We start from the raw sequence: 21099 nt of genomic DNA on the forward strand, positions 1-21099 counted from the left end.
ACGTGACATTCACTACTGGCGAAATCTATTTTGTGGCTTATCAAGTCAATGAGACTTGCCTCAATTATGAGCTGTTGAAATAAATGACAGCCTTTAATCGTGGTAACGTAATAATGTGACGTGATCTATCGAGTCAGCCTTTACTGGACTATAAAATCCAGCCCAGATATTAAAATCTGGGTACTTTCCGGGATTTTGTTACCAGTTGGTTGAATTATAGAAATTAAACATGGAACGGCAACGACCTATTTTGCAGCTTCGTTCCGCTTCGCTGAGGCTGGAGTGGAGAATTGTTTTGCGTAAGCGACTGTAGGATTTCTGGCAATCCAAAATCTATTTTCCCGAGCGCAGAAATTACTGAATCTGGTCTTGATCGAAAGCTACTGTTGCACCGATTCCAAAAATCATAAATTAAAATATAATCGGGCACTAATCCACCTAGAATACGCCCTCCAATTCTGAAATATCGGCATTGTTCAGAACAATCGTGTCACCGCAACACAATGGCCATAACAATGACCCGTTGCAACTCTGCGATTGTTCGAACAATGTCGATATTTCAGACTTGGAGGGCGGATTCTAGGTGGATCAGTGCCTGATCATTATTTTAATTTATATTTTCGGAATCGGTGCAATAGTAGCTTTCGATCAAGACCAGATTCAATAATTTCTGCGCTCGGAGAGATAGCTTTTGGATTGCCAGAAATTCTACAGTCGCTTACGCAAAACAATTCTCCACTCCAGCCTCGGCGAAGCGGAACGAAGCTGCAAAATCGGTCGTTGCCGTTCCATGTTTAATTTCTATAGTTGAATTGTTCCAGCAAACATTTATGATAGTGCATATCGGGCTGTTCTTAAATAGCTGCACCATTTACCGGCTATATACTCTGGTGCTAAGAATAATATATGACAGAGGTGTTCAAAGTAATCCGCGGTACTATTCGAGTGGAAGTATAAGTGACGTCTTAAATCTCCGCTGAACTACAATAAGAAGTAGCAATTTCCAAGACAAACCACACCAATTAGGAGTAGAATATAAGTATGATGATCTGAAAAATACTCTGTTATGCAGTTTTTAAAAGTATAGAGTAGGTGGATGGGTCGCAAATTCGGAGCAGTTAATTGGACGTATAAACATTTGAAATTGGAGGGTGCTTCTGCACAGCGACCATAATGAAACTAATGAAACTATAAAGATAGGTGCGAGTGCAATTGTAAAACATATACTCCGTATTCGTGAGACAGGGGCTATTTTCCCCAGTTGTCGTGAGGATTTCACTCATAACTGTGAAACAGGCATATAAAAAAGCTACTTTTTACTTTATAATATCCAAAGAGTATAAATAATGTAGGTTAGCCCAAAGAACTGCGGAGTAGAAGTGGAACTAGTCTCGAATACAACCACTTGGGTGAGTAGTAAAATGGCGAAATCCACTCGGACACTCGTAGAACATGCTAGCACTTCGTGGCTGACCACCCCGTCAATACAGCCAAGGAATGAAATGACAAGTATTCAGCTTTTAAGCTCTTTTCTTGGATAACTGTGAAGGAGAATGTTTCCGATACAGATAAGATCACAGAATAAAACCATACAACATATATAGTGCTGCATTCGTGTGTCTTATCAGCTACATCGTGACACCAACATCAGATATCATTTACGCCAACACACCCGGGGAGTACGCAACACGAGATACGCGTTTCACGCGTGCCGCTACTCTCCGCTAAATATCACATCAGCACCTGTACATCAAATCACACCTGTATTGAATTTTATGGAGTGGCGCATTTGCGGGTGTAATACACAGCTTATATGTACTTATCGTGACTGGCAATCGGGTCATGAACTTCTGTAACGGAGGTATCTGGTAACCAAATTCAATTATTATGTACAATGACATGGATTTCCAACAGTCATTAAATGTCAGACATAAATAAATGTACCCACCGACACAAACTATTCATGAATTCGTCCAATAAATAATGGATCATGCAAAGATCTCTGATTCGTTTTTTAATCGTGCGGTCCTGGGTACAACGCACAAAAATGCGGAACAAATGTGTCGCAAAGTGTCGAAGTACGTTATTGATATCGAACGAGGATTATCGTTCAAAAATAGCGCCGATCAGATGTAGCGGTGATAACTTCCTATATTTATAATATCTCTGCGTCCTGCACTTCTGCGTGTGGCCTCAAAATTACTTTGAAGCAAGTTTAGACAAAGAATTACGCGGAATGAGGTCGTAAAAGTGTTTTGGATCATTCGGATCATGTTTTCCCGTTATACTGGGCATTATGTGACGACGAGATAAAGATCTGCAACTTCAATGTAGCAGTAAAGTTCCAGCAACGTAAAATTTCACCATACATACTCTCGTATTCATTCATTTGTAATCAAAACCTATTACGCCATATCAAACCCAGCCCCGATCAATAAATAACAGATCAACGGTTCGTTTACGTCTTATCGAAACCGCGATACATTCACAAATTCGTAACTCACTAGAGCAGCGATTCTCAATCTTTTTGGACATGCGCCCCCCTTGGGGATGGTCGAAAATATTGCGCCCCCTGACCCTCCCCCCTACACTTTTCGTCATGTCTAAAAGAGCACATCATCTAATACAGAGGTAGGCAACCTTTTTGCTAAGCACGGCCCATTTCGATTACTTATGTAGCCCAAAGCCGCATTCCAGGGCATAGCCGTAATGAACTAACTTGACGCGAAATACCTAATCTGTCCAGATCCAGATCCATTGCCGGTGAACTCCGGAGTCCGGACTATTATACTTTTAACAAAAGCCTTTTGTACGTACTGAAATCGCGAGTCGCAATGTTATGAATAGATGCTGGGATTGTTTGTTGTCGCGTCGAGCGCGAAAATTTTTCAGATTCACGAATGAATTCCGTAATTAATAGTAGCAGTATCACATATTATTATCAAATATTTATCATCTTTTAGCCCATGTGATCAGATACACCGGTAGGGTTCATTGAGGGAGTGCTTTTGAAAATTTAGGGCAAGTTATAAATGATAATGCATCTTCGGGTGGGCCAAATGTTATTAGTCACTTGGTTGCATGCTGTTATTCCTTGACCCCCGATCAGGATTGTCGATTGTATCGGTAGTGGAAATATATTACAATCGTTCAAATGTACCATAAACAAATTTCTTTCGTGAGGAACACACGATTCCGGCTCAGAGTGAGAAGGGCGCTACTATATTAAAATCGAAAAATCAAGGTATGCTGAATTGCGCGGAGTGTGAAGAAAATTTCAAGATTAATTAAAATCTCTCAAAAAGTGACTGAATTCGTAATTTCAATTTGCATGTCCACGGATGCCAACACAGACTAATTGAATTAGGTGTCGACGGTCGCACAAATTCCCATCTACAGCAACAGGTTGCCCTTCGCTGATCTAATAGTATAGATATGGTATGTCTTATGCCCAGTTTGAATCCGCATTCCAGTTGTTGAGTCTTTAACATTTCTGACAAATTTCCCCAAACTTGTGGGAATTGCTCCAAATTTTCAAAGAATATCAAAAATTTGCTCAAATGAAGCTGAAATCAGCCTATACTCCGTTGAGCGCGACTGCTGGAGTTAGAATTTGGCGAGATTTCTTGAATATGAAATAAGTTTCATCTTTAACAATCGTCTTCTCAGAATGATTGTGAAGCACATTCTTAGTCAGAATTCATACAGACGTGGTCAATTTCTCGCGCCCCCCACGTTGAGAACCCCTGGACTAGAGGTTGGACAGTTGAATGACTATTGCAATGAATAATGCGAATTGATAATTCACTTTACCTTGCTCCTAATACTTTGCCCTACTTCAAGAAATACAGAGGTGTCCAGGTCAAGGCTGGTGCTCAAGTAGTCTAAATGTCGAAGAAACATCGAAACTTTCTACTGAGGTGCAAGTACAAGCACCGATTTACAAGTCATGTCAAACTGGTGGAAGAGTCGCATAATTTTAGCAGTCATTGGGAGATTGCTACTTCCTAGCAAAGTGCATGTTAGCGACTAATTCAAAATCCAATGTCACTACACAAATGAGGGCACTTTTTCAAAGTAAATATAGGTATATATAGAAGCTATTTCCCAGGACTTTTCTGATAACTTCGCTCAAAGAGGCGACTCACCCTTATTACAAAACTATTTCGAAGATTTCAAATTCCGAGTAGTTAAAAGGCGAAGGCTACGTGGGTTACTGTGAAAAAACTGTACTTCGATATACTGGCCTGTGGCCACCATTGAATTCAGTGGATATTTCGCTCAGATGTTATGACGATTTTACACGTGGAAGTGATGCAGCCATACATCAAATCTATTTTTTGATTAAATAAATTAAAATTAAAGGTGTAACTAATTTTGATTTAAAACTGAGAAAGTAGTGCACAACCTACTCGAGTAATCCAGAAAAGAACATCGTACTTGGTACTATAGTACTTGATCAATGGCCGCCTCCGGAAGTACTCTCGTTACTCAGACAACACTAATAACAACTTACAATACACTTTATGAGCTAATTTGGCCGTATGCAAGTCCATATGGGCGTGGGCGAGTTTAATAGTGATTTAGCAACCCATGCAATGTAATGTCGCAAATCTGTCAGTCGTGACGGTCTGCTGTGCCCAAATGAGCAATGACATTATGCCTATCTATGAATGGACGCGTACACGGGAGGTTTATCTTCGAATCGTGTGGTCTCGCTGTGCGATGCGGCTTGTGCGGTGTCCGGATAGATATCTGGCTCCGGTGAGCGTGTCGACGGGCTCGCGACAGCGACGTGGTGTGCCACAAACGCGGCCGACAGCTTTTTGTAACTGTAAGATAAACGATCAGTACCGAAAGCATTCATCAAGATATGTAGCACAGGGTATTGTTCTAGAAATATAACCTGACACCGCACTATCCTAGATTATTTATGCAATCCATAACCTATGATTCATACCAAGGGTTTTGGATATTACTTTCAACCTCACGTTTTCCATCTGTATGATATGTTATGATACTATCGGCTATATCGTCACCCCCTCCTTAATGGGCTATTTTAAGAAACTTGGGACGAAAGAAACAAAGGTGCAATCAGGGTCGAAAACGTACGGAGGAAGTGATAGGGGGGGGGGGGGCGAAAATATTAGAAGGTTCGGTCAGATATATTTAATTATCGGGCAACCGGATGTCGGCACAAAATTCGCGTGAAAAACGGGCTATTCTGAAACTGCCGCGAAGGTTGACTATAAAAGGTCAACGTGCCAAAAACTATCCTCAGCTACTGGGATCGCCGCGAAAAGTTCACCTTTTTTGTTTTTAGTCAATTGCCATCGATCAAAGTTAGCCGGATAAATTCCCCATGTCCTCTCTCCAGGATTCGAAATATGGAGGGGGTGGGGGCGATGAATATATATTATATAATATAGCGATGAATATATATTATATAATATAGCTTCATAAATGCACCATGAAACCAAAAGAAGGTTGAGAACCACTGCCGTAGACGAAGTTGTTTTGTCAGATCGGGATCAATTAATATTGTGGGCGTTTTTATATTTATTGAGTAGAATCTACAGGTGCACCAAAAACCGTCTCCAAGTTCATATTCGGCCGTGTTAATGAAATATATCTCGCTGACATTTTCGTCCCCTATCGCCCCAGTCGCTCCCGTTGGTATTTCACCGCATTGTTTCTCAAAATAGCCCGCTTGGGGGCGATATCGTCTACGTTTGAGTTGGAAACCAACACACCAATATAAAATCGCAAAATCTCGTCTCTCGGAAGTAGTCTGACACAAAATTGTTCGCGGTAAAAGCTCTTGAGCGACACCTTGCGATAATATGAAAAGATTTCGCAGTTGCACTTTTAGAAGAGGATTCGATTTTGGTGGAACATGCCGATTAGAAATTCTGAAATTGCTAGCAGTGAACAGGTAAGTATTTCACAAAACTGCATATTGTCATTCACTTTGTGTTTGATTTAGGTTTGCGATACATAGTTAGAAGCGTGTGGATAACATTTGAGTTTACTCGAAACATGGCAAACGACGCATTATCAAAATTGAAAAAAAAACTCAGAGTAGAAATGAAAAAGTTGGTCAGTACGGAATTACTTCTACATTTTCCGACCACTCAAGTGGGTTTGTCTACTCGTACATACATACTCAAGTCGCTGTGATTATAGTGTAAACCCCACTTCCATGTTTACGTAACAGTTTGTAGGCGAAGAACTCACACGTAACTCCGGGGGTGGAAAACCTGTTTGCTATTCATGACCTCATTTCGATTACTTATGTAGCATACGGCCGTATTTCAGGACATAGCCGTATTGAACTAACTGGACGCCAAATATCCATGCTAAAGTGTCCATATCATCCATTTACGGTGAACTCCGGACGAATCTGCTTTTTCATACCTGCGTAGGCTGTACGCACCGAAATCGCGAGTGGTCATGTTAAGAATAGATTGTGGCGTTCGTTTCAGTCGCGCGTAAAACATTTTCTGATTCACAAATGAATTTTGTCATTAATATTAGTAGGCTCACATGTTCATATCAAATATTCATCTTTTCTCAGCCCATGTGATCAGATGCCCCTGAAGAGTGGATGGAGGCAGTGCTTTCTAAAATTTAGGGCAAGTTATAAATGATGATGGATCTGCGGGTGGGTCCATTGTTATTAGTCACTCTGTTGCATGCTGTTATTTCTTGACCTCCCATTAGGATTGTCGGTATAGGGAAGAGATATAGGAATCGCCCAAACGTACAAGAAACACATTTATTTCGAGAGGAGCACACGATACCAAGTTGGTATTTCCATATGAGGCGCATCATTTTCCTCTGCTCTTCGCATCTTTATTGTGGGCTGAGATTGCAAAGGGCACCATCATATTAAAATGGATTATAGCATTGAATCGTAGTGCGTAGAAAATTCAAGATTAATTTGAATCCGGGGGGCCATTCGCAAATCCAATCTGCATGTCGACGGACGCCAACACATACTAATTAAATTACGAGTCGACGACCACACAAAATTCCTTCCACTGTCCAGGTTGGCCACCCCTGCATTACACTTAGTATCTTGATTTGTAGTATGTAGTTTGGGGAGACGCTTGCATCACTTGTACGAGTGAAATCGTATCAAAACTGGGTGAAATATCCTCATGTTCTCGCTCTATCGCACCTGTCTCAGTAGGATTTTGCAATAGTCGCGAAGATATATCTTGTCATTTTGAAGGTGGTCCCCTCCAAATATCTCTTAAACGTGTTCGACGTATCGAGCAAATTTACTTTTTGAAGATACTTAGGCGAGTGCTAATCAAACTTTCTATGCTTTTTTCTAGGTCTGTGTGAAGTAGATTTCATATTTCTCGTAATTGCTACTCCGTCTTGTAATTGAGTAGTAAATTACGTCGTAATCACGACTCGAGTATGAACGCAAGCGGTACCATACGTTCTCTTGAGTATTTTTTCTATTTTTTCAATAAATTGAAAGTGTCCTCGGAGGACGTCTAAATGTTCTCTTTTTTCTGGAAATTTGACCCATTTTTCTCAAAAAAGTATTAAATTGTGTATAGCGAATGTCTGAGTTTCGTAAAAAAATCGGGTAAAACGGGAGTCGAGTCAAAGTGATGACTTTTTTTAGCCAGCACAGTAATATGGGTCGAAAAGTTTTCAAAACCACCAGTTGTCTTCCGGTGCCGTAGCTTGCAGAGTTTTTTTAAAAGTGTCCCCTTTCTGGATCTCAAATAATGGTAACCGTAATGAACGCTGACTAATCGGATCACCTCTTGAAACAAACCGACATCGATGTTTACAAGGTAAAAATGTACAAAAGATAAAAATAAAAAAAAAGGTAATGCAATGCATGGGCGTACATGCAAACAGTTACAGCAATAGGCATACGTCAACTCGTCAAGGACATCAGAATTTGGTGGCCTACGTACGCGGAAAGCAAATTACGTAAATAGTCAAGGAACGCAATTGGCCTTACTCACTTCATTTGCATCCGGAATATGACTCCCAGGCATCCGGCCAGAATTAATGCGAGCAACGAGACCGCCACGGGGTACGAGACATTTCGGGACTCGGGTGTTTTTACGCGTTTGGAAGATTTTTTGCTCCGGGAAGTCGGGGGTACTGATCCTGCGCGAATGTTAAAATACATTATCCTCAACGCAGAATAATTTGATACAGGAATATATTCCGATGTGTTGAATACAGTGCAATAACTGGTATAGCATGTGTGTGTATATGCGGAGGGCTGTGTATGCTATGAGAAAGCATAATAAGCTGTATCTGTTAGATAAGTGCGAAAGGGGCTCGACACAGTCGTGATACGAAGAACCACGCCGACGACATGCCCCTATGTACAGTTATCGTTTCCGTTTTATTTGACCAACCATAGAATGCAGACACGGACTAGATAATTCTAATCTTTCAATTAGACTAATTAGAGCGAAATGGCGAAATTCGAATCTAATTTAAAAATGTCTCTGTCTTCTAATTTTAATTATAATTTATTTTATAATTTCCTTGAAAATGCTACAAGCGAAACTAGCAAATCTTGTTGGAAAGACATTTGTATTTCTCGTTCTTGTGAGAATGATATCTGATTCAAAAGGCGGGACATCGGTTGAAAACTTAATTGAAACCTGTCAACTTCGCCAACATTCATCGATTTAGACTCTCGGGCACCATCTTGGGGTTTTGCTTTGCGGTAATCCGACACATAGTATTTTCTACGGAATAAAAGATGAACACGCAGGTTTATGAAGGGACTCTTGGACGTACATAACTTCAATATGCAAATACATATTATATTGATGCGAATGCCTACCCGAATATCTTCGGCTGACCAGTCACCAACTATCGTAGAGATACAAGACCTTTATGCAATCATATTCTAGTCCAGTGGTTCTCAACCGGGGGTCCGCGAAGCATTTTCAGGGGGTCCGGGAGACCTCTAAATTTGCAAAATGATTGAAAACCAATTTTCAACTTTTTTTAAATTAGGGAAATCACGAAGCAGTTTCGCTTCAAGCTGCTAATGCTTCAGAAGGCACATCAACAGAATGGCCGTATGAGATTAAATATCCTGTTGTGTAAACCAGGGGTGTCAAACTCAAATTACTTCGCCGGCCGGATTCAGACCTTCCAAATGCTCGCGGGCCGCACGATTTGCTTTTGACTTGAACACTTTATTACCAAGCATATATAGATAATAGTATATTGCAATTGTATCACTGATCATGGGGTTTTTATTCTACAGTGTAGCAACACCTCTTTAGTCGCGAGCAATGGAATTGACGGTGATGATTGGCTGGTTGAATACACTTATGAACCGCTGCTAAAACAGTGGCAGTAATGACGATTGCACTTATTTCTATGATCCCTTTTAAGTCGTAAACTGGCGTTAGCCGTGTGTATGCGTTGTGAGTAATACAAGAGATTAAACTGTAAACGCGGACGTTTGAATTTGTTGTATTCTTATTAAATCACGATTCAAGTTTCTCTAGATCCTGGGGACCTTTTGAGTCGGAAATGATACAGCACCGCGACCATGCACTGATATTTGAATTATATTATTTGTGTAGATATACATCATCCACGTAAACTTCATATAACGGTCCAGCAATGTCGTTTTCGCTTGTGTGAATAACTACTTTTTTGCACAATATTCCACAAAACTCAACTCAGCAATGAGCACTTTTTGCCTTTTCGAAGATGAGTGTCAATGTGACTGATTTATTCCTATAGTGGTAACAAGTTTGAAACCAAAACACCGTAGTCTGGTGATTATAATGTGGCCTACGAACAGACTCGACATTTCCTGTCTTAGGGGGGAATATTTAACGGAGGTATTTTCTTCCAAACAAATCAACATTTATGACAAATGTGCTGGATAATACAAGCATTTTTCAATCTACTCAGAATGGCTTCGCGGGCTGGATAGAATCGTCTGGCGGGCCGTATGTTTGACACACCTCTGCTGTAAACTCATTTCCTTTTCCAAGTTGCCAATAGCCTACTGATACAAACATATTGTTATTTAAAGATGTGTTGTTAAGGTTTGTTAAAAATTGTTTTTTTTTTCTAGTCTGTCTCAAAAAAGGGATTAAAACCTCAGCACGCAATCCATTTTCTCCTGTGATATACATAGCCATTATTCCAGAATATCTTGAAGATGAGCTGCTACATAGAAATGACTAGTCTGGAAGTGATAACTTCATTGAAAAATCTGTTTCTCCATTTTGGTGCCATATATGTTGCGATCGTGCTCAAAGGTGTCGTCGGAAGCGTCAGGCGTTAATATTACGTCCGCCGCCAGCTACCTTTGTGGAAATGGATTTTCGGCACTCGTTCATATCAAATCGAACGCGTGAATTTTCAAAACACGACCACATATTTCAAGAAATAGGAATTACAGCTGCAGAAGTCCCTTCGAACTAATGAAAGTCTATCCATATTTCTGAATATAGTAGCCTATGATATTGTCTTCAAGAACGGTCATTTTGTTGCTGTTTATCACTAGCCTAGAGTTGATATTCGCGCAAGACATATGACGGTTGCACGATAATTGAGCTAAATTCGAACTAAAACGTGAGGGGGTCCACGGGGTCCGTCACGGTACAAAAGGGGCCCGCGAAGACAAAAAGGTTGAGAACTACTGTTCTAGACGGTGTATATTAGTTACTCGATTCAGAATAAATAGCGACGCATTCTGTTGCCTAAATCAATCATCTTGCATCATACTCTGAAAATTCGACCTAGCTCGGATTTTTCCTTGGCTTGTGTACCTGGATGATTCAATATTGAATATATATTAGGTTTCTAGTCGAGTTTAGTGTTCGAGTATCTCTCACTGCGAGAGTATGACATCTGTGGAAATTTCAAGTATGTAAGCTACCATTTATGCTACTACAAACAATATAATGCAACTTGTACACCACATAAATGTAATTTGTAGCTCTGTACCATGGTTTTGTACTCTGTGATACGACTATTCGAGGTTTCAAGGCTTCTACAGTGGAAAATAGTATCGGAACTATATTTGTGGTGGATGAATCAACTTGGAACTTGGAATGGAGAGTATCATTTCCGTTTATTCAACTGGAATAAGTAGAATTCAATTCAGATTTGAGCAATCCATTCATTGTGTAAAGCCCTAGCAATGACTCGATATGATTTTGTGACTCGAAGGTGTCAGCTAACTGGTTTCCTTGAATGGGTTCAATTCAAACAGTATCTATCTCACCTTGATTTTTAACACAGATCCCATACTTGTAGATCAGCGTAACTCTCTTCGACCCCTCTAGAAAAGAATTAATTGATATCGATCTGTTGGCGGGCAGTTCGTCCATTTCGGTGAGAAGAAAAGACTTTGCGCAAGTCGGCACATACGCATGTATCTTCAACCTTGTCGCCGATGCGTTGCAGTTCGCCTTCATGTACACGAAGCAGTGTGTGTCCCCTGCGTTTACCACGCCACCTATCTCTGTGGAATGGAAATATTGCAGTGTTGATACTGTGACTGTGTAGAATGTAGAATGTGGAATGTAGATCAAACGGAAAATCCACGTCGAATGTAAGAGCTGACTATATCACGATTATTATTATATGCAATACAATCACATGATCTTTTCTAAAAGTGAAATTTATCTAAATAAATATGAACACAAAAAGCATAGTACCCAGTGTATTTTCACGGGCGTGCTTAACGTAGTACGTGACTTCCAAGTCGTGTCAAAGTACGTTTCTCCGGTGCAGAAAAGAAACCGCTAAAAAGTACTGAAGTAATTTGTTTCGAGAAGTATAATTAATTTCGATTCAATTTCATGTTAACAATTTCATCATTTCAATGCACCACAAGACTGCGATATACAATGAAAAGATGGGATGGTGCCGAAACGACTTGGAGTAGTCTTCAAAATCAAACACCAACCTGGCCTAGGCGATGTAAAAAGAGGCACGTACACTGAATGAAAAGTAGAAGAAGATAATATTAAACGGCAGGCGATAAAAAGAGGGGGCACGAACCGGAAGGCGAGATCGACATGTCATGTCGTGGTCCGGTAAACTTGAGGGCTAGCTAGTATTTATTCAGCGAAATTGTTCGACATGAATGTGGACATGCTCGACGACTGTCGGATGGTACTGTTCCACTGCAGACCCTGCATATTTGATATAATGATGGTCTTTTACGTCGACCATATGATAGTTCTTATGCTATTGTAGAACTGTTAAGTATGAAACTAGTTCTTTACAATTGTATGTTTCTTTTGGCGTAATTTTAGCTCGATGTATGTTTAGATGCTTTCTGTGAAAATTCCACCCCCTGATAAAGTGATGCTCACGAGGCGATTTCGTTGGGCCCGCGACAGCCTCTCGACCAAATTGCTGCTAAGAAGAAAAAGTCATGCTGAGTTCAGGCCGTCGGTGGAAATTTCTACCTTTTCAAGCCAACACATGAGCTAACATGATAAACATATAAAATTTGTATATTCAACTCAAGGCCATCGCGAACGAACGCGATGATTTATTTTTCGTCAGCAGCGACCCGACCACGCAATGTTTCCACAACGGACAGTGACGACCTGATTTCTTCTGATCCAGTTACTGTCTAAATAACAGTACACCTAGCAATAAATAATATATACGGAAGTAGCCCGCATTCGACATAGTGTGGGCATATAGCCTATTGCTCAGTGAACATATGGTTGTGCATTAAAAACCACCGTTTTGGTGACCGTACGACTTCTTCTAATATGGATGACTTTTAGCTCAAATATCGCAAACGGGGTCCACAAGACGAAAAAGGCTGGGAACCACTGTAACTGTTGGACGACGTGGACGCGCGTGTGTTGTTTAAGCACTTTTGATACCGAGGTAAAGAAGTCATTGAAATTGTCGGGGCAGTAACCACAGTGGAGCTGATACATGAACATGGCTATTTCTAGTTTCCGCATATATTTTATGTTTCGGACTCCGAATCTTGTGAGCAGTGATATGTTGGAAAAACATCCTTGCTATGACACGGATGACCTGATGATAGAGTGCAATCGTTACTGAGTAACTGTTTGCTCCAGTTCTTATGAAATCGTCACTCATAAAAGTGATTTAAGAATATACCAATTCTACATTCACTATACATAATTCAAACTTGGAACAGGTTTTTTTCTCCTAAAAAGTCTCGAAGTATAAGTGAAGGTACTTTCAAAGCGTTCCCAATTGAGTAAGTATAGTACCAGTCGGACATGGGGTAATCGCGATTAGTAATCGTAATCGATTACGACGATTACAGCATCTTCAAGTAATCGTAATCGCAATCGATTACATTCGAAAAAATTCCGAAGTAATCGTAATCGTAATCGACTACTTCCCATATCTAATCGATTTTTTTGTGAAAGAACGATTACTTTTTATTTGTACAAGGACTATGAAATAAACTGAATATCCGTGAACAAGGAAGAGATGTTATACCAGTTACGTGATAGCACAAACGTCTTATTTTCAAATGGCATTGCTCATTATTACGTCAGAAGTAGCCTATTAGCTTTGCTAGTCATTAGGGCTGGGCAAAATCGAGTACCTGAGTGATTCGATTCTGAATCACGTAAAATGCTTCGAGTCGAGTCGAGTAATCGAGTATCACTCATTATGACGTCACAACACAATGTATTATGTCAAAGTTCAAATATGTACCTGTTATGCGACCACAAAGAATATAATTCCTGATATCCATCACATTAAGGTTGCTTTGGCATATTTTCTAGGGATGGTGTGAACGTGAGGTTCACGTTCGTGTTCTATGTGTGAACCTCGGAAATTTAGAGGTTCGTGTTCACAACAGAACCTTGGTAGGTTCTGCACTGTGAACCTTTTTGGTAAATTGTAATTTGCACTTCATTATAAGATCTTTGGTTCAAGTTTATTGCATTTCAACTGCGGGTCACTCTATGCATGGCGCTTGCAGCATAAAAAATCAACACTAAACGAGCATGCACCGTGACAACCTTAAAAGTTTTACTTGTTTTTTGTTACCAAAAATTTCTCGAAATATTCAGCTTTCCGTTTTGAATATTTAGTGACTCTCCGCTGTGAGCTTGATCCGCAATCACACAACATCACGAGCGATATACGTAGTCAGCGAATGATGCTTATTCAACCGATCAATGACATTGATATCGTTTTCTGATGCAAATATCGAGCGGGCGTACGGGATCAATCTTGACTTCATATCTTTACTGTATCATTAAAACCAAATTCGTTCGATTAAGGTGCTGGCTACTGCTATATAACTTGTTGTTTATGGTATCAGTAGCGAGTATAGAAACCCGTCTTACACTCTGCTCAACATCAATGTAGCAATACTCAGACTCCGAACACATTGTCCGGTCTGGCTAAGACCATTGAGGCGTAAGCTTATATTTCATGGTAAGTCCTCGTCGAAATTGTTGGCAAAGCGACGGAATGTATTGATTTTATGAGATTATTATATCCTTTGATAACCGCGGTTGATACATTTAGCGACGTTTGAAACGCCAATATGTAGCCTACTACAGCAATGCGACATTATGTGGCCCGAGTCTTCGCTAGGTATCGTGTACATTAATATAGGCTATCACTTCATTGAAAGATAGGGTTGGAATTAGCAATATGACGTCACGAGGTTCACGTTCGCGTTCACACAGAACCTTTCAAGAAGGTTCGCGTTCACACGAACCCGAACCTTTCAGAGGTTCACACCATCCCTAATATTTTCGTCCATATCGATTTCATGGCACTTGGTGACAATGTTGCGGATGATCATGCCTTCGGAAATATGTTATTTCATGTAACGTTCGTAGCTTTGTACTATATGTTTCGTATGCTACGATGCGGCCAATATAGGTTTCAAGGCTTCAACAGTGAAAATTGATATCGAAACTATAATTATCGTTGATAAATTAACTTTCAGTGGCGAGGAGCGTATAATTTCAGTACTCGAAAAAATCGTATTTTACTACTCGACTCGAATCATTAAAATTATTACTCGATTCAGATTCGAGTACTCGAATCATTGTGCCCAGCCCTACTAGTCATTGCGTAACAAGTATCCACAGTAAATAGATATTCGATGTACGTACATTAGTGTGATGGTAAGAACACCCGCCGTGCTGTTTATCAGCTTATCAACACGTTCCACACGCCATACAGTACATTGCAGCAGGATAATTAATCACCACTTGCCTAGTTTAAAATAGTAACTTGTGTATTGATGTTTGGTTATGCTTAGTTAGACGCAGTCTGACCGTTACTGATTGGCGAGCAGTAGGCCCATGTAGTACGTATGTAGGCCTACACCGGACAAAGATTTGAAATTTTGTACTCGTCAAATAAAACGAAGCATTAAACATCAACAGCTACTGTTTAATATCATAACCGAGCCGTTTTCGCCGTTTTTCGTAACGGCCGCTTGCAGTACATTATCTGTATTAAGTTGAAGGCAGAGTTGTATGTTCTCTTCATCTTATTCTCATATGACTCTACTTGAAACGGGCGCCAATCGTTATTTCACTATCCTTTACTCAACATGGGGACCTGCCGTCATAGCCATGCTTGGCTTATATATCATGTTAGCGTGGAATATAGCTAGAATCAGAACCAAAACAGCAATTCGTCTCCCAGTCCAAACGTTGGTCTTTGGCCCCCATAGGGTGATATTTTCAAGTTGAAGACTGAATGCAGTCAATAACATTGGTAATTGCATTATATTATTATTAATTTTTAATCCTCTCTCTGCCTCCGATGGTCAGATGTACGTCTGGTATCTTGTTATAATTAATTTGGTGTATGTTGTTAATTCATGGCATTCGGTCTGCTATATAATCAAAAGATATTGTTGTATCCAAAACGTAGCAGACTAAAAGCAGACTTTCGTTAGACGCACACACAAATTGTCATGTCTTTAATGCTCTGTGGGTGCCCAGGAGTGGCATTTGCATTGTGGGCTCAGATTGGAAGGACCAGACTATTAGTCACGCCCACCCAGCGCGGCGATTGACAATGGGCACATACCCTAGGTTTGGGCCAAGGTCTTTCTTTAGTAGCACACTTCGTGAAGTCGCGTGTTGGTCGAAACTGCATATGTCTTTGGTGTGTCGTGGCACGTTATTGATTGGAACCTAAATCCCTATTACTATAAATTAGGGCTGCTTTTAAAACAAAAATCAATTTAAAGCAAACATGTTTAAAAGACGGCCATTGTTTAAAACATGTTTTTTATTGTTTCTTTTTTAAGCAATGACGTCACGAATGTGAATTGACATTGACAATTGAAAATATAGGGTAAATATAGCTTCTTCGACGAAATATCTTTAATATAACTGTTGAACCGACTGTTTTGAGGGGTTCCAACCCACCTATATCGATGTATGTCGGCTAAATCGAGCGGCAATTGTCCGTAGGCTCATACAACATGTTTTTTCGAAAGCATTACTTAAATATGGCATAATTTTACAACTTGAAAAAACACAATTTTCAAGTTAATTAAATCTCTCGAAAATAATTTATGTTGGTTTACGAAATACTTTTCAGTCCCTTTCGAGCTCGCTCCCCACCCTATTGGGAAATTTGGGGTACGGCAGTCATGGACCTGGCAAGAATGCAAATCGCTGGGTGCGATTAATCGTCCATTATAAAAATGGGCAATATTTACATTATGACGTAACAAGCAAATGACGCATCTTTTTCAAGGAAGTTTGTCATCTCATTAGGCCTTTTCAGCGCAATCCATATATTGTCTTCCAATATAATCTCTAAGATTCAAAATAAATGTTATCGTGAGTAATCGTGATTACTTTTCCAATGTAACCGTAATCGTAATCGACTACTTGCTGATTTTGCTGTAATCGTAATCGTAATCGTACTCGCGTCATTCGGAAGTAATCGTAATCGCAATCGATTACATTCATGAAGTAATCACCCCATGTCTGGTACCAGTGCATTATCCCAATCACACTATTACAAAGAGAGTCAGTTTTCAAAAACATATATACTCAATTAGTGGGGTATAGTCTGTGGGGCCAAGTTGTTAAGACAACTCGACTCGTCAATGTGATGCAAATACATCCCAAATCCACCTTACAGCATCCAAAGATTCTGTCTGCATAGTTCTGCGGAAAAGCTGTGCAGAAAAAGAGAAACTAATCATACAACATAAACATAATCACTTAGTTAAGTAGTGCTTCCGGCTCTTCTGCTCCACTTCAACTTACCAGGAAGGGTTAGAATGCCACCAATCGTCTTCCGGCCTTCCGGTGAAGTCACAGTCAAGCGAACACGTTTAAGCTCAATAACGAGCACGTTATACTTATCCTTGGCCTCGTGGATACTGTAGTGACATTTTTCGACTTCCGAAAATTGGTAGATGATGGAGCCTTTTCTGCCATCGAGTGTCGGATCATGGCATTCGCCGTCCGCTGATCGACATGCAAATAAGACTGAAAGTGAAAATAACTCAATTCGGACGATTTGATAATAATAAGGAGTAATCAAAGTACAGTTACCAACAGTCACTTGCGATTAAGGGAGGCCAGTAAGACAATGACTCAACTGTCGTCAGTATAGCGAAATGAACATTTTGAACATCTTCAATAGTCGTCATTGGAATTTGCCTACCGGTGCTCATGAATGATTAATTTGTACCATATACACAGCCGCTATTACGCAATTTGTATAGTTAATGCTCGCAAGTGTATTGGAAAAGTGAGAGGAGATAACGGAGAACACACATGCGAGTCATGCGAGCCTTTGATAACCTAATTTTTCGTACACAACTCAGAATTTATTATACCTGGTGTAAATTGAATAATAGTCTCGCATTGGTTTGTAAAATTCAAATATTAATAACGCCAGAGCATTCAAACGCTCAGAATCTCTCGGGCATGTCAAATTCGGCGTTGTTACGCATAGCGACAGCGCAGTGAAACAATGCAAGGTAACGGCCAGTTTAATTTGCCTCACCGATTGTTGCCTAACAGCAGTGGTTCTTGAACTTTTGAGACCGCAACAGAAATCTGTGTTTCAATGGCATCTCGCTGCCCAAGCCGCACACAACAGAAAGAATACATTCCTAATCTTAGTATGCTACGTTTACGGGCATGTATGACCTAGGGAACGCGCAGACAACAGTTGCTCTGTATGAAACATGTCTGGCGGACGCGATTTCCAATTAGGATGTATTATTCACTCGTTGGGTCGCATCTGCGCTACTTGTCCACTCTGATTGCAAGGACGGGACTATTCTGTACCGACCATTTTGACGACCGGACATATTGACAGAGAAGGTTTTGGCGAACCAGCAACGGTCAATTTCGCCCAAGGTAGTATCGACTTCGATCTTTTTGGCACTGCACTTTTCCACGCCGTAGGTAAATCAAAACTTCTTCATGCGTTCCGGCGCCAAAGAGGTTGGTCTCATATTCCCGCGCCCGCTCATTATACACCCCTACACCAAAATATACCAACGGTCTTCGACGGCGTTTTCCGCAGAAACCAATGTCGGGCGAGACTTATCATGATTTCAAACTGAATTGTGTATGGCCTCATTCAAGGGTCGCACATTTTCATGATCAAGCCATGCTGTAGTAACGACTTTTTTGCGTGTCTTGCTTATTGGCTATAGTACCAACACTGTGAAATCACGCCAAGCGCTAAGATTTTTTTTTTCGATGCAAAAATTTCACGATCTCTCCTGTGCCGTCACTACCCAAAATTATACCCTTCGCGAGACATGTTTGGATCGCGAATCATACTTTAAGAACCTCCGCTTTACAATTTGACAATCGCAGTGCAGTGAAAGAATGATTGCATTGTACAGAACAGATACTTTATCTTACTGATACAAATGTAAACATAACCATCAAAAATCCTATTAGGTCAAATGTATTTACCATTTACCACTATCAATTGTGAATATGCATTGCTTTGTTCCATAGACCCAACCTTTGAAGAATGCTGATTAGATATGACATAACTAGTGTATAGCCAATTGATTAAGATATCCATTTGCGTTTATATATTCGTAAATCTGACTCTTGAAGTGCGTCACCAATCATTAATGCCAGCACTCGTCACTAGTTACTGTGCTAGCAATTCAACGGAACAAGTTTGATGCCGAATACATATTCATCACGCCGCTGAACATACTAATGGACACAAGTGAAAAATCTGGGCACATCTCTATAAATAAGGACGATATATTGTTATGGTTTGAAGTTACAGTTTCAACATTGACCTGTTACGGAACACTTACAAATAGTCCACAGACCCCCACGGTCCCCATAGCCTTAATTTTAGAACCCCAGTTCTATAGGACAAGAATACTGCCTGATTTAAAGACTGTTATAGTTTCGGTTCCTTCCTGTCGTTTCATCTATCAAAATCTTGTGATGTTTTGAAGTTATGATAATGGCAGAAAATATATTCAAACTTCGAAGGTACGTAACTTCAATACACCCACAGCTGCAACATCAAAGGGTTACCGGTTTAAATCCGACCGACGCCGACTCCGGAATCCCTACCTAAGTGTGGGAAGTTTATCTAGGCTCTATCTCGCTATCTCATCCGTGTTAGCGCTGTTTTATAGAAGCCAAAAAGTGGGCCGTGCTACAAGTCGGCAGCTACGGAATAAAAAATGAAGAAAATTGACCTTGTGGAAATGACCATGACAATAGTAGTCGACAAACACCACCAATACCTCAAACCAACAAACAAACTTCAATATACAATTGAATCGTGTCTTCATATTGAAATATAACTGGATGATTTCGGTAGACAGTTGTAGACAATTGGAAGGAACATTGTATATCAACATTCGAACCATCAAATATGACGTCACCGGCGTGGGTTTTCGAGATTTCATTGAATGTCAGCCGACAGTATTCCGGTTTATTTCAATATGGATATAGGCCTACGATTCAGTTATGCTATTAGTACTAAACTGAAATTAACTGAACGGACTTACCCAGCAGTGTTATCATCCAAGGGGATTCACAACTCAAAAGCATCCCTCGTTTTTTTCATGCATGCATGCAAACAAACAATTATTCTGCCCTATATTATTGCAAATTTTCGACACTAATACGATACAAAGTTTTTTTTCCAAAGTCACAATGATCCTCGAGGTTATTTCGCTCCGTTGGTACGTGAGCCAGACATTCGCACGCCATCAACATATCAACACCACAATATAACTTGCGCATTTCCGATTTTTCTGATGTGAATACTTGTCTGTTTCTTGCGTATGACTAACGCTTTCATAAATCTCTCATTGAGTCACAGCCGCAATGACAGATTGAATGCAATTTCCGTGACATCCGCATTGGTAAGAGAGCGACAATCCATAGGTGTTCCTTTTGATATGGTTCTGAGCAATCGCACATCGGCATGCTGTAAACAGGAGCGAATCGTCATTGGAAATGGTGACTTTCAACTGTGGTTTTGAATTCAGGTCCTCCGTATATGTAAAAGAGGCAATAAAAGTTATCACTTTTGGACAGAGGGGGTCATTATCGAATACTCATATTTTTCGAAATACTTCAAGTAAATTTTACCTACTCGGTCTACTTCCTCCACTGGCTATAATTTTAGATCACTTTTACTTCTTCTTGACAGTTTTCAGTTTTCCAGACTAGAATACCTGCTTCTTACTTACTTTTAAATCGCAAATTATGCTTTTAATTCAGTACCCACGTTGACTACTTGAAGCCCATCTGCTTACTGTACTCAAGCAGTAGTGTCACGTGTCTGGTACACCAAGCCTTACCAGCTAAGCATTACTCCTCGCAAATACGCACCACCACCACCAAACGTCGTATACTTCTATTTAATTACCATTAAAAGTTGCGAATTTCAATACAGCATGTCAAAACTACTTCATGCGGAAGTAGAAAGCCAAAGTATTCAAAGTAATCAACGCGTAATTTTATCAGTTATTCGAAACTGATTGCTTATACGTAATTACGAAGTTTCTTCTCGAAAACAACGCAAAATGACTTACTACACCAACAGGCAAGTTCGGATTTCCAGAATATAATCAGTAACGGTGTCACAAGA

At 40.2% G+C, this 21099-nt stretch overlaps 3 protein-coding genes across 3 annotated transcripts in view; all 3 read right to left on the reverse strand.

The window, feature by feature from the left end:
* Positions 1–21099, reverse strand: part of LOC145436733 (uncharacterized) — a 246599-nt gene that overhangs the window by 202316 nt on the left and 23184 nt on the right. The window lies entirely within an intron of this gene.
* The window catches only part of LOC145436675 (uncharacterized), a 339318-nt gene that overhangs the window by 155078 nt on the left and 163141 nt on the right, over positions 1–21099 (reverse strand). The window lies entirely within an intron of this gene.
* On the reverse strand, positions 1513–20255 carry LOC145436627 (uncharacterized). Its single transcript, XM_080314001.1, has 5 exons — positions 20009–20255; positions 17259–17483; positions 11258–11497; positions 7998–8145; positions 1513–4832 (listed from the first exon to the last, which is right to left on the reverse strand). The coding sequence occupies exons 1-5, from the start codon at positions 20049–20051 to the stop codon at positions 4664–4666; spliced, it is 825 nt and encodes a 274-aa protein (XP_080170127.1). The 5' UTR covers positions 20052–20255; the 3' UTR covers positions 1513–4663.

Source organism: Botryllus schlosseri, chromosome 1 (assembly GCF_051294905.1).
Source record: "Botryllus schlosseri isolate E-star chromosome 1, Bs_hap1, whole genome shotgun sequence".
Lineage (NCBI taxonomy): Eukaryota > Metazoa > Chordata > Ascidiacea > Stolidobranchia > Styelidae > Botryllus > Botryllus schlosseri.